The 12,353-nt window shown below is 43.9% G+C and overlaps 1 protein-coding gene across 4 annotated transcripts in view; it reads right to left on the minus strand.

Moving 5' to 3' along the window:
- The window catches only part of TENT4B (terminal nucleotidyltransferase 4B), a 59,876-nt gene that overhangs the window by 11,097 nt on the left and 36,426 nt on the right, over positions 1–12,353 (minus strand). For 3 of the 4 annotated variants that reach the window (XM_075940247.2, XM_006121144.3, XM_025183667.3), the window contains exons 4-5: positions 10,982–11,102; positions 9,852–9,959 (exon numbers count right to left, since the gene is read on the minus strand). In XM_075940247.2, the coding sequence (XP_075796362.2) occupies positions 9,852–9,959; positions 10,982–11,102 (229 nt within the window). The remainder of the gene's footprint in view (positions 1–9,851; positions 9,960–10,981; positions 11,103–12,353) is intronic. The other variant, XM_075940246.2, reaches the window with a different exon arrangement.

Genomic DNA, 12,353 nt, shown 5'->3' on the forward strand with positions numbered 1-12,353 from the left:
AAAGGGCTTTTTTCTGGAGGATCGGGGCCAGTGTAGATGTTCTTTTCCGGCTTTTTTAAAAGCCGGAAAAAAGCGGCGGACATTTTTATTTAAATGCCGCGGGGGATATTTAAATCCCCCGCGGATTTCCCTATTACGACCTGTGAAATTAGCATGCCCCTTTCGGAAAAGGGACCAGTGTAGACGTAGCCTGGGAGTATAGGTTGTATCTCCCTGGTCTGGCACTCTTGAAACCTCACTGGTCCCAGATGAGGGAATTTGCTAGATCTGGGGAGGTCAATGCCAACTCTTCTGCCATCACCAGCTGCAGGGCTCTTCTCCAGTGGTAGCAAAGCGCCTGGCATCGACTGAGTGTGACCACCCAGCCTCTTCCCCTGAGAGTCTTCTGGCCTTGCTCCTCCCATTACCTCCCTGAACTTGAGCATCACAAATGAACTATTTGCAATGCTCCAAAAGTTCTGGCAGAGTGGAGGAAGAGTTGCTGAGTATGGGGGCGTTTTCCCCCCATGAGTGCTGCGATGCTGGGCCGCAGATGTTGCAGGACTATGGAGGTCAAAACTGTAGCCCACTGAAGTACCTATTAAATATAAGTCATTAAATCTTCAATCTATTTCAAAAAGAACAGTCACTTACCTTATTGTGACTGTAGTTCTTAGAAGTGTTTTGTCTGCAGGGATCCCACTCTGCAGTTTCTAGCTACCAGTTTTCTCTATTGAGCTGGGCTTCAAGGGTCTTATCTAAATAGACTACAGGACTCCCCTACCATACTAGACATCAAATCTAGTACCTGCAACTAGTGAGCAGAGCTGGACATAAGTATATACTAAAGTTCCAAGTGACCATCCTGCAAATTTTTGATGTTAGGACATTGCTTGAGCATGCAAAGGAGATCATTTGGTTCTTAGTAAAATGTATTTTATTAGGAGAAGGTGGAGGTAGTTCATTTGGCTGATAGGAGATATTAATACAGTCCAATACTCATTTCATGCAAGTGTCTGGGTCATAACAGTCCATCCTCCAGAACTGTCCCCAAGTGCCAACAAAGGCCTAGGTAACTTGCAGAAAGGCTTTGTTTTACACAGGTAGCTGGAGATGGCCCTCAAGACAGAACATATAAAGTTTTGCTCCTCCATGGAGTTTAATAAGTTTTTGTAGCTGGATAGAGACACATACTGGCAGATTTATGTACTGATTTAAATGGCAGTCTGAGAGTCACCCTGTTTTTGTGAATTCCTACCATTAACACCTGAATCTCGCTCGCTCTTTAAGCAAAGGTAATTGCTTCAAAGAATGCTCTCTTCATAGAAAGGTGGTATAGAGAGCACAAACTATAGCTTCAAAAGAGGGGAATTAATTAGGGCCAGGAATATAATATTTAGGTCCCAGGAAGAGAAAAAGTCCATTACTGGGGGAAGTGTGTGGATCACACCTTTCAAGAATTCAGACATAGCTGGATGTCAAAATATACTGAAGAGTGCCAAACAGATATGGTGGCTAAATGAACTCTAACAAAACCTGACAATGTCCCAAACGTTTCAAGGGTAACTAGTCCATAACAGGAAGAGATATTCAGGGATTGAAGATCATGCTGAATATCCCAGAGTGAAAAGTTTCCATTTGTCTTGTAGAAGCATTTATGCTTTGAACAGAATATCTCGTATCTCTATGGGGCAGCTTCTGCCTACGGCATTTAACCAACTAGCATCCATGCTGGCAGATGTTCAGACCAAGGGTTCATGTGTATGATCCGAATAGCAGAACTCACATTCCTATGCTGGTACTTTCAGTATTAGCTGGCCATTGTCTCATCTTACTCTTCTGGAGACTAATGGGATTATCAGGAAGGCATCTCTCAAAAATCTGTTGCATTGGATCAGAAATGCATCCAAGAAGGAGGCTGGGTTAATGTGTCCTTGGGAGCAAAAATGTCAAGCATTTCTTAATGTAGTTGGTGGCAAAACAGGTCTGTGGTTGGAAGACCTTCTTTGAGGAAGACTACACTGAATTTTTGAAAGTCTACTCATGACTTCTAAAACACTGCCTGTTGAGGTGGTCTGCAGATTGCTCTGAACACTTCATAGTGTAGAGCTAGGAGAGTCATTCAGTGTTGTATGTGCTAGTCCTCTGGGAGAAACTGCCTCTTATCAGAGCAGAGATGATGTCACTACCTTTTCTGTTAACATATCCTGTCGCTGTAACACTGTCTATCAGGACTTGAATGGTAGCCCCCCCGCAAGAAGGGACAGGAAAGATTTGCATTGTAAATATATGGTATTCCAGTCCATGTATAGATGAGAGTCTCCTGGCTGTCAACAACCTTGTGTCTAAGACGGTCTAGGTGTACCCCCATTCTTGTTTAGAACCATCTGTTAACAGTTTTGGTGGGAGATGGGAAAGTGAATGTGATGCCCTTGGTAGACTTTTGCATGTCTTTCCATGTTATAAGTGTCAGGTTAATTTTAATTACCCTTAAAAAGAGGCACAAGGCAAAGTTTGGAATACAGTATCTCAGGTATGAGAATGCTATGTGGCCCAACAACCCAAGAGTCCTTCTCCATGGTTCTCAATTGACTGCAAATTTGAAATGGAGCACGCTCTGGTGCAAAAGCTCTCCGGCAAGAGATAAGCTCTCACAAACTTGAAAGCTCTCAAAAACTGCTCCTATGAACTTCATTGTTTGAATGGGCATGAGAGCAGACTGATTGATCTTGAAGACTAATGAGAAGAGTTAGAGAAGTTTGTACCCTTTGGTGATCTACTATGAAGAAGTTGGCCCAAATCAGCCAGTTATCGAGGTATGGATAAATGTGGGAGCCATGCTATCCTAAATACACTGCCACTAGTGATAAGCATTTGGTAGCAAATCTTGGTGCTGTGGAAACTCCAAATGATAGTATTCTGTACCTGTAGTGCCCATTTCCAACCACGAATTAAAGATACTGTCTGTGAGTAGAATAGATGCATGTAAGTATGCATCTTGTCAACCAAATCTCACAAATCAATCCTGAGGAATTGCCATAGGTGCAGAAGGGTCTGCTTGTTCCTCTTGATGATCACCACTACTCCAGAGGTCTTGTTCCAGCTTGTGTACTTGACCCTGTTGAAATACTTATGTTGTTCAAGGAGTCCCAGCAGAATGAGGCAATTTATTTCTGTGTTAAAGGGGTCTTGATGATCAGGGTCCTGAAAAATGAGTGTGATGATTTTATGGTAGCCAGTAAGGCCAGATCTGCACACTATAGTAGGATAGCATACAAGGATTCCAAGTGGACAGCGCTAAGATCCATCACTGAGTAAAGTAGGATCTGAGAAGTAATTAGGCCACTGGGTGAGGTGTAATTTAAGGATGTGCTGGACAGAAGTCAACCCTAGTTGACACAGATCGCCAAACGATTCTAATCTTGCGCTCCTAGGGCACATGCACCCTTAAGAGTGTGATCCATGTGGACAAATACTTTAAGAATAATTCTTGCAGTGGAAGATCACAACAGTTTTGGAACAAGTGTTTAGACACATTTCTAGGCTCTTCCCCTGGTTTCAAGGTAAGACCCCGATCTGGTAACACAGACGTACAACTTAACTAACTGGAATAGTCTCGTGGAAGCCAATGGGACACACTCTCATGCTTCAGAACTAAGCACTTGCATAAGTGTTCATAAAATTGGAGCCTTAGCAAGTGAAAGGTAATACAGGCAGTCCCCAGGTTACGTACAAGATAGGGACTGTAGGTTTGTTCTTAAGTTGAATTTGTATGTAAGTCGGAACTGGTACATATTGTAGGGGAAACTCTAGCCAAACATTTCTCTAGAGCTCAGTTTTATTCTCCCACACCTCACTTCCCTCAGTCCTTTATTCTCAAGCTGAGGTGTCTGCTGAGAAAAGCCGCTCCGCGTCTCTCTGGTCTGCTGGGGGGGGGGGGGGGGGGCGGCGGGCGGCGGGCGGCGCTAGGTTTGCGTCTCCCTGGTCTGCTGGGGGGAAGCAGCTAGTGCGGGGTTGCCTCACCCCGTTTGTAAGTAGGGATCCAATGTAAGTCGGATCCATGTAACCCAGGGACTGCCTGTACTAATGTTCTCATCAGCTATTGAAACCACTGAGATCTGAAAAACTGCCTCACTACCTGTAACTACAACAGAATTACACTTTCAATTTTTAACACGAAGGGTTAATTCCTGCTTGCCATACCCATGTGAACAGTTTTACTAAGTCAAACAGCCAAAGGATTTTGCTCTGAAGTTATAACTATTCAAATACTTATGAGACTAGATGGGTGAGGGAATATCTGTTACTAAACCATCTTCTGTTAGGATGTGTCTACTACACAGCACCCTAAACTCAAAATAAGATACGCAACTTGCACATCTTATTTTGATTACATTTTGAAATGGGCTATTTCGAAATCTGGTGCATCTACCCAGCACCAAATTGCAAAATAACATGCTATTTCAAGACATCCCTTAACCTTTGTGGAACTAGGGTTACTGGGATGCCGAAATAGCATGCCCATTATTTTGAAAAGTATTTTGAAATAATGGGCAGCTTGTGAAGATGTGGGGTAGCTACTTTGGGATACCTCCAGTATCCTGAAATAGCCGTGCAGTGTAGACGTACCTTAATGAGAAATGCTTTCAAGCTTACACAAGAATACGTTTGAAAGCTTCTCTCTCTCTCAACAACAGAAATAGGTCCAACAAAATAACTTGTGTCTCTAATATACCCTGGACCAGCATGGCTATGACACTGCATACAAATACTTAATGTCAGTCTCTGTAGAAGTATTCAATTCATCTGTTGCCATTGTTAAGTTTTGATTAAAGAAAAAAAATATAATAAAGCAGTTACCACCAGAGAAGGAATACCCAACACTCAATGAGACTGAGTCTCTCTTTCTACCTACACAGAACAGACAGGACAAACTAGCAGGGCTTTTTGGATTTGTTTGGTTACCAAAAGAGGGATACCATGTATTTCCAAAGGTCTGAACAAAAGAAAGGGGAAAAGAAGTTCAAAGATTAAGCACAAGGTTTTAATACACCCATCTATTAAACTTACCAGTTAGTCTATAGAGTAAGTCAAAAACAAAAAACAAAAACCGGCAATAGATTGGTTCTCATTTTTATGGTTTAAAACAGTGGTCTCCAACCTTTTTACACCCAAGATCACTTTTTAAATGACAGACCAAGCCAAGATCTACCGCCCCGCCCCTTCCTTGAAGCCTGCCTCTTCCTTGAAGCCCCGCCCTCTCTATTCTCCTCTTCTCCATCACTTGCTATCCCCAATCCTTATACTGCTGCTTATTTTTTTTTTATATTCTTCTGTAGGAAGAGGTTTTTCCAACATTTGGCCTGTCTACACTGGACCAAATGTCAGAAAAAACCCTTCTTTTGGAAGCCACCTTATTCCTTGTGGAAAGAGGAATATAGAGGTGACCAAAAGAGCCTGTTTGCTCTTCCACTAAAAAAGCGGAAGAACAAACGGAACCCTGGATGCAGAAGAGTTTTTCTGGGATATCTCCAGAATCCTCAAAAACTCCTGGGCTGTGTCTACACTGGCACCCTTTTCCGTAAAAGGGATGCTAATGAGACCAGCCGGAATTGCAAATGCCGCTGGGGATTTAAATATCCCCCACGGCATTTGCATGAACATGGCTGCCGCTTTTTTCCGGCTCGGGGTTTTGCCAGAGAAAAGCGCCAGCTAGACGGGATCTTGCGGAAAATAAACCCTTTTCCGGAAGATCCCTTATTCCTTGAAAGTAGGAATAAGGGATCTTCCGGAAAAGGGTTTATTTTCCGCAAGATCCCGTCTAGACTGGCGCTTTTCTCCGGCAAAACCCCGAGCCGGAAAAAAGCGGCAGCCATGTTCATGCAAATGCCGTGCGGGATTACGGAAAAGGGTGCCAGTGTAGACACAGCCCTGCAGTCTAGCTGGATCCTTGCTGTGTTGAGACAGGATGTGTAGGCTCTGGGGTGGGAATGAGGGATTTGGGTGTGGGAAGGGGTGAGAGGTGCAAGCTCTGGGAGGAAATCTGGATGCAGGAGGAGGTAGAGAAGGGGACACTGGCTCGGGGAGGGGGCTCCAGGCTGGGCGGTGTTAGGATACTAAGCAAGCCACAGGCTTGCAGATGTGAGGGTGCAGGAATTTGGGTTGGGGTATGTGAGGGGTTGAGGGCATGAGGTTCCAGTGTATGATAGGCTCAGATCTTGGGTCTGGGGAAGGAGGAGTGCAGGAGTGGTTGTGGCCAGATGGGGGCTTGGCCCCAATTGGGGGATTGTTGGCCAGGTTTCATTTTTAAATAGAATACTATGTTAAACACAAAAAGTTTCTGCATTGTCTTTATTTATGAGAATGGCAGGGAACCTGCCTTGAGTCAGGGGTCACTGACCCATAGAAAAGTCATTTGGGAGCAGGGGACAACTGGGGAGGAGTGCTAGTGGGTTCTGGAGAAGGGAAAGGGTCTCAGTGGGGACAGGGGAGAGGGGGCAGGGTGCCAGGACAGGTTTCTGCAGCAGGGAACAGGGTGCTGGGGGGGGGGGGGGAAGACAGGTTTCTGCAGAGGGGAGCAGGGGCACGGGTTTCTGTAGTAGGAGACAGGGTGCCAGAAGGAACTGGTTTCTGCGGGGGGGAGGGGGGGGCAGGTTTCTGCAGCAGGGTTGGGGGGGAGGGCGGGGCAAAGGAGAGGGAACAGGGGGCCAGGAGGGCGGGGGACAAGTTTGGGGCAGAGGAGAGGGAACAAGGTTGGGGGCAGGGAGTTCCCTACACCAGCCACGGAGGGAAGCCTCCAACCCGTGCTCCCTCCGGACTGACCGTGGGGCAGCCGGGCTGGATCGAAGAAAAGCGGCTGCCCGGCCAGCTGGCCATGGTGCTCAACCAGTGTGCCACCAAGTTCCACAAGGGCAGGCGCAGAGGGGAAGCCGCCCAATCAGCTGGAGCACTGTTCAGCCTCCTCTGGGCTGAACGCCACAGCCAGCAGGCCAGGCAGCTTCTCCTCTGCGCCAGCCCACATGGAGCGTGGTGCACCCTGGCTGAGTGCCATGGCCAGCTGGCCGGGCAGCTGCTTCTCTTCCCTCCAGCCCAGCTGTCCTGCGCTCAGCCCATGGAGGCTGCGCCTAGCTCCAGCTGTGAAAGCCACAGTCAGCTGGCTGAGGTGTTTCAGCACTCCCAACCTCCCAGCTCCCACCATTCCTCACAGCTACTCACCTGTGTTGTTGCTCAGTGAGTAGCTGCTCCTCAAATGAGGAAATCTAATGTAAATGTACTGCACAGATCAGAGAGGGCTCAAGAGCTACTCTTAGAGCCCCTGAGATCTACTGGTAGCTCACGATCTACTGGTTGGTGACCACGGGTTTAAAAAATGTAATTTTGCACGTGACTATTTAAAGCCAAGTTTACTATACAAATCTGACAATTATTTTGGCTTTCTGTACCAACCTATGGTATTAATCACTGCAAACCTGAACAACTAGAATAACTAAAGTAGTAAAGCTTCAGGGGATAGCCAAGTTAGTCTGCACAGGATAAACTGAAAAAACAAAAACTGGTGGCTGTCTTGTCACAAAAACTCTACCAGTCAAATACACAGAGAAGTGTTGGAATTACAATTCATCAGCAAGTTCAGTTCTCATGCTAATGGCCTCAATCGGGATGGCTGGGATATTACACAAAAAGCTGTTTGCACCTTCATTGAATGTTAGGGTTGGTAGATTCTTGCGTTAGTACCCTCCCTATCTATTGACTTTGATCCTTATCTGCTTTGTTTTAACTATCCAATCTTCAGGTGCTTACTGATGGCCTGTTCTGCCTTCCTGTTTTTCCCTTTGATATTTTTATTACCTCTGCTCCTTGTTTCTCGCCCCCCTCCTTTTTTTCCCTTTCTCCCCGATTTATTTTGGGTCTGCACATCCTAAACTCAAAACTCCGCCCATCTTAAGAAGTGGGCTATGCCCACAAAAGCTCATGATACCATCTATATGTTATAGTAGTAAAACAATTATCTAGTATCATATTTCTGGAATACTTTGTATTTAGGGTAAGCTGTATAATTACAAACTGATTTCCATAATGCCTTGTATGCATGCTGAGATTTATTGTGGACATTTGCTATCACACTGTAAACTTTTTTCTTTGAATATGCAGAATCCATCAGAAGCAAGATGCATGCTTTGTTAAATTTTGTTGAGTATGAAAAGTGTACAAAATACACTTACTGCAAACATTTCAATTAGGGATGTAATAATATAACCATTTAAATGGTTAACTGATAACCCCGGGCTTTTCAGTTACCATTTACACAAAAGCTCCCAGCCCCACTACTGGAGAGCCAGCTGCCACCTTGCACAGGCTGGCAGACAGCTCCCCGAGAGCAAGTCTGTGGGCAAGAGCTGGCTACCCCATGCTGCTGCCTCTGATGCAGAGGTAGCAGCACAGGGTGGCAGACAGCTCCTAGGGAGAAGGGCAGCACCAGCTCCCAGAGCCAGCTGCTGCCCCATGCTGTGGACTCTGCAATATAAAGCTTATACAGGTTGAACCTTCCAAATCCAGGATTCTCTGATCAGGCAACATTTGTGGTCTGGCAGGGCCACCAATGTTGCTGGACCAAAGACCCCAGAGGTGGGAGCAGGAGCCAGCTGAGAGAACACTAGGCTGGGGAGCCCCAGCAGAGCCAGGAGTGGCTGAAGCAAGCAGAGACCGGAGAAGCTCCCACCCTGGTCAAGTATCCCCTAGAGTCAGCTGGGCCAGGTGGCCAGGGAATCCTGACCTCAGCTGGGGAACCCCTGCTGCAGCAGGGCTTCAAGTGACTGGCAGCCCAGCCAACCCTCTCCCCTTCCCCCTGAGGCAGTAGGGCTGTTGGAGACAAGGTGGGACCCGCAGGATATCCCTGATAGCAGCGAGGCTGCACTGGAAAGCTCCAGCCACGGAACCCCTGGCTGAAGTGGGGCTGGCAGAGGCAGGTGGCCCCAGCTGGGGAACCCCAGGGAGTTCCCAGCAGCAGTGGGGCTGGTGGTGGCTGAGTGGCCACAACCTGGGAACACCGTGTGGCAGTGCCGCCGGCAGCAGCCAGGTTATCCCGGCCAGGAACTCCAGGAGACCCTGGGGCAGCGTGTAGGCAGCAGAGTGGCCAGTGTTAGCGGGACCAATGGCAGAGCAGGGAGCAGCGACCTCCCCAATCCGGCAAACTCCCTGGGTCAGGACAGGTCAGGTCCCGAGGGTGCCAGCCCAGGGAGGTCCAACCTGTTCTTCAGAGCCTGTAACTACTGAGAATTTTCAGCAGTAACATTGTTACCTAATTAACCACTTTTAAACATCCCAGGTTTTAATGGTGGCTACTTGTACTCTACCATCAACTAATATCTGAAATAAGCAGAAATCTAGAAAAAGAAAAAAATGTGTCTGATCTGTTGTTAACAAGGGGAAAAAAATACGAGCTCAGTGAAGCTCATAATTTGGAACAGAGTGAAAATGTAACTGTTACAAGTCTATTCTCCAATTGGTAATGTATAAACATTTCTCTATTATAATGATCTAGCTTTGATTAAAAGAGCCTGGTTGTCTGCTGTCTGAGTAATAAAGAAACTGAATTTTCAGTAAGACACAACATTCAATATTGAAGCTAATGCACTTGCTATTGTAAACATACAGTTAGAATTTCTCTGAATACTTTCCATCCATATTGAATTCCAGATTGTTTAGACAGCAACATGCTCTTCACTTTTTAGGACTCAAAAAGCAGCAATATTTTGCTGCTGACAAAAAGAATATTTGAATATTTGATTCTGTATTTTACTTTAACCCATTCTTATTACAAAGTGAATCATCAATGTACAACTCAATAGTGCTAGTATAAAGCATTATCTAACCTTGATAAAATCTCTGATGAGTTGGGCTGCTTTAACCCCATTCTGTACATTAAAGCTGATATCAACTTTTACTTCAGTGAAGGAATCTGTCAGTTTAATAATAGGTACCTGACAAAAGAGCAAGATATAAAGTTAATATTTAACTATCTGAAAAGGAAAAGCAATACTAAGTATCCATGATATACTTAGCTTCATTAGTAAAATATGATTTGTGTAGGTATTTGCACATTTCAACTGTGTTATAGATTTTACAAGGAAGGGATGGGGGGGAAGAGAGAGGGGGGGGGAAGGAGACAGATTACAGGAACCTGTAATTTTAAGATCGTACCCCTTTTATGTACGTTTAATTGAATTGGGAATGATTTTCTTAACTCATTCTGAAACTATTTTAAATTTAAAATCTTTTATGCATAATATTACTCTGATTTTTTTAAAAATACTGTAAAGTAAGTAACTGAAGTCAAAACACTACAATTTTTTAGTAAAAGACAAACACCAGAGGGAGACTGATGCACAACAACTAAAGATCCCTGACTTCATACAAATATTATTAATGAGAGGAGGAAAGAGTAGGTTTACACTGCACACGAATTCTGGTCTCTCACTTAGGTTTGAGCCCAGGCCCCCTTTAAATTCACAAGGAAATCAGTCTGACTTGGGCCAGCAAGCACTCAAGAAGTCAAGTTCCAGGACTGTGCTAAGAGAATAAAATCAGAGCCCAGTCTTACTGCAGCTTGGGGTCTAGTCTCTGTTGTTTTGCAGTGGGGATGCAGCTCCAGTCACAGGGTCAGAAGGCCTGTACAGTGAAGTATGGATGCAAGACCCAGGTCTAGGAACTGTAAGCTTAGGTTTACAATGCAGCATGAAAGCTTAAGACCAGGCTCAAACACCAGTTACACAAGGTTGGGTCCACAGACACGGGTTTACAATGCAGTTTAGACAAACCCACAAAGCAAATTTATCCATCCATTTAAAAAAAAATTACAAGACACGTTATGAGTAATAAAACTGTCACTAAATAAGCAGATTTGATTTTGAACATCACAAAGCAGAATCTGAGTAAAATGGTGCTATTTTCAAATGCCCTTTTCAGAGTAGACATATGCTTTAAGAAACTAAAGACGACTTACAGTTGCTTTGTCTAGAACCTTTACTGAATCTTCATCTGCTACATTGTGCTTTCTAAGAGCCTCTTCCAAGGTCCAGAGAGGCAAAGTCTCCCATTTTCCAAACACAACTAAGTCAATATCACTGAAATTACAAGAGAACATAAAAATAGTAGAGTTAAAATAAAGACTGATACTAGATTTGGGTGCATTTAAAAGTGCATGATTGGAAAAACACCAACAGAAAGTAAAACAGCACACTGAATTCTCTTAAGTGGGAAGAAGATAAGAATTAAAATATATAAGAGTATTTTTTTAAATTTCTAAAGCATAAGGCGGCGGACAAGGTGGTAATATATCTTTTGTTGGACCAACTTCTGTTGGTGAAAGAGACAAGCTTTTGAACGCCACAGAGCTCTTCTTCACGGGACTCGATTTCAGATAAAGCTAAAAATTATTTCTTTTACCAAAAGAAGTTGGACCAATAAAAGATATTACTTGATCTACCCTTCTGTCTCTCTCAGTCTGGAATCACCACAGCTACAACACTGTAATTATATTAAATCAGACAGCAAGCTATCATCTGGATAATTTGATAATGTGATGGGGGAAAGAGGAACAGATTGGAAGTAAATTGTTCAGAAGAGCTATGAGCTGTTAATGTATGAAAACAGTCAATGCAATCATTATATTAATCACAGTAATTTCTAAATATCTAGAACAACCTTGAAAGAGTAAAGTAGAGTTTTTCAGTCCTACTATGCATCAAACTGGCTGCCTCCACTGCACAAATTAAACTAAGAAATATCACAAATAGAACCTCTCACCAAGAGAGATCACACACGTGTTCACTAAATAAATACCGAAGCAGAGTTTTGAAAAATATATTTAGGTATTTGAAGTGTTTTAACTAAGCCTCACTAGTTTTCTGAAGATAGTATATCCTGATTAGAATAAATAGAGCACTTTTCACTGCAGGAGAGAGGAGATCTATAGGAGTCCAGTTTGGGCAGTAGATGAGGTTTGCAGGGATGGTTTTTTTCTGATGTATGCATGGAAAGGAGTGGATCAACAAACTGACAGAACTAACTTAACTATCCAGTATTACACTACAAGTTTCAAGGAAAAACAGAGTTTATGAACACAAAGGAATAATTATCAATGTTCTCAGAGAAAACAGATTTCAGAATAATTAAACGTAGCATCCATCTAATGGGAATCAGTCTTGGTGAACATTTTAATAGAAATTTTAAAGGTGCCTAAATGACTGTGCAATTTTCTTAGGGTGCAAAAAAGTCTTTACATTTTAAAAACTGTGAAAAATGTTTTGGAGGCTTTGAAGAAGCTGAGCTATTTTTTTTTCCAAATGACTATGCAAGAATACAGCCAAATTTAA

The sequence above is a fragment of the Pelodiscus sinensis genome, chromosome 12 (genome assembly GCF_052426305.1).
Source record: "Pelodiscus sinensis isolate ZL-2025 chromosome 12, ASM5242630v1, whole genome shotgun sequence".
Taxonomy (NCBI): domain Eukaryota; kingdom Metazoa; phylum Chordata; order Testudines; family Trionychidae; genus Pelodiscus; species Pelodiscus sinensis.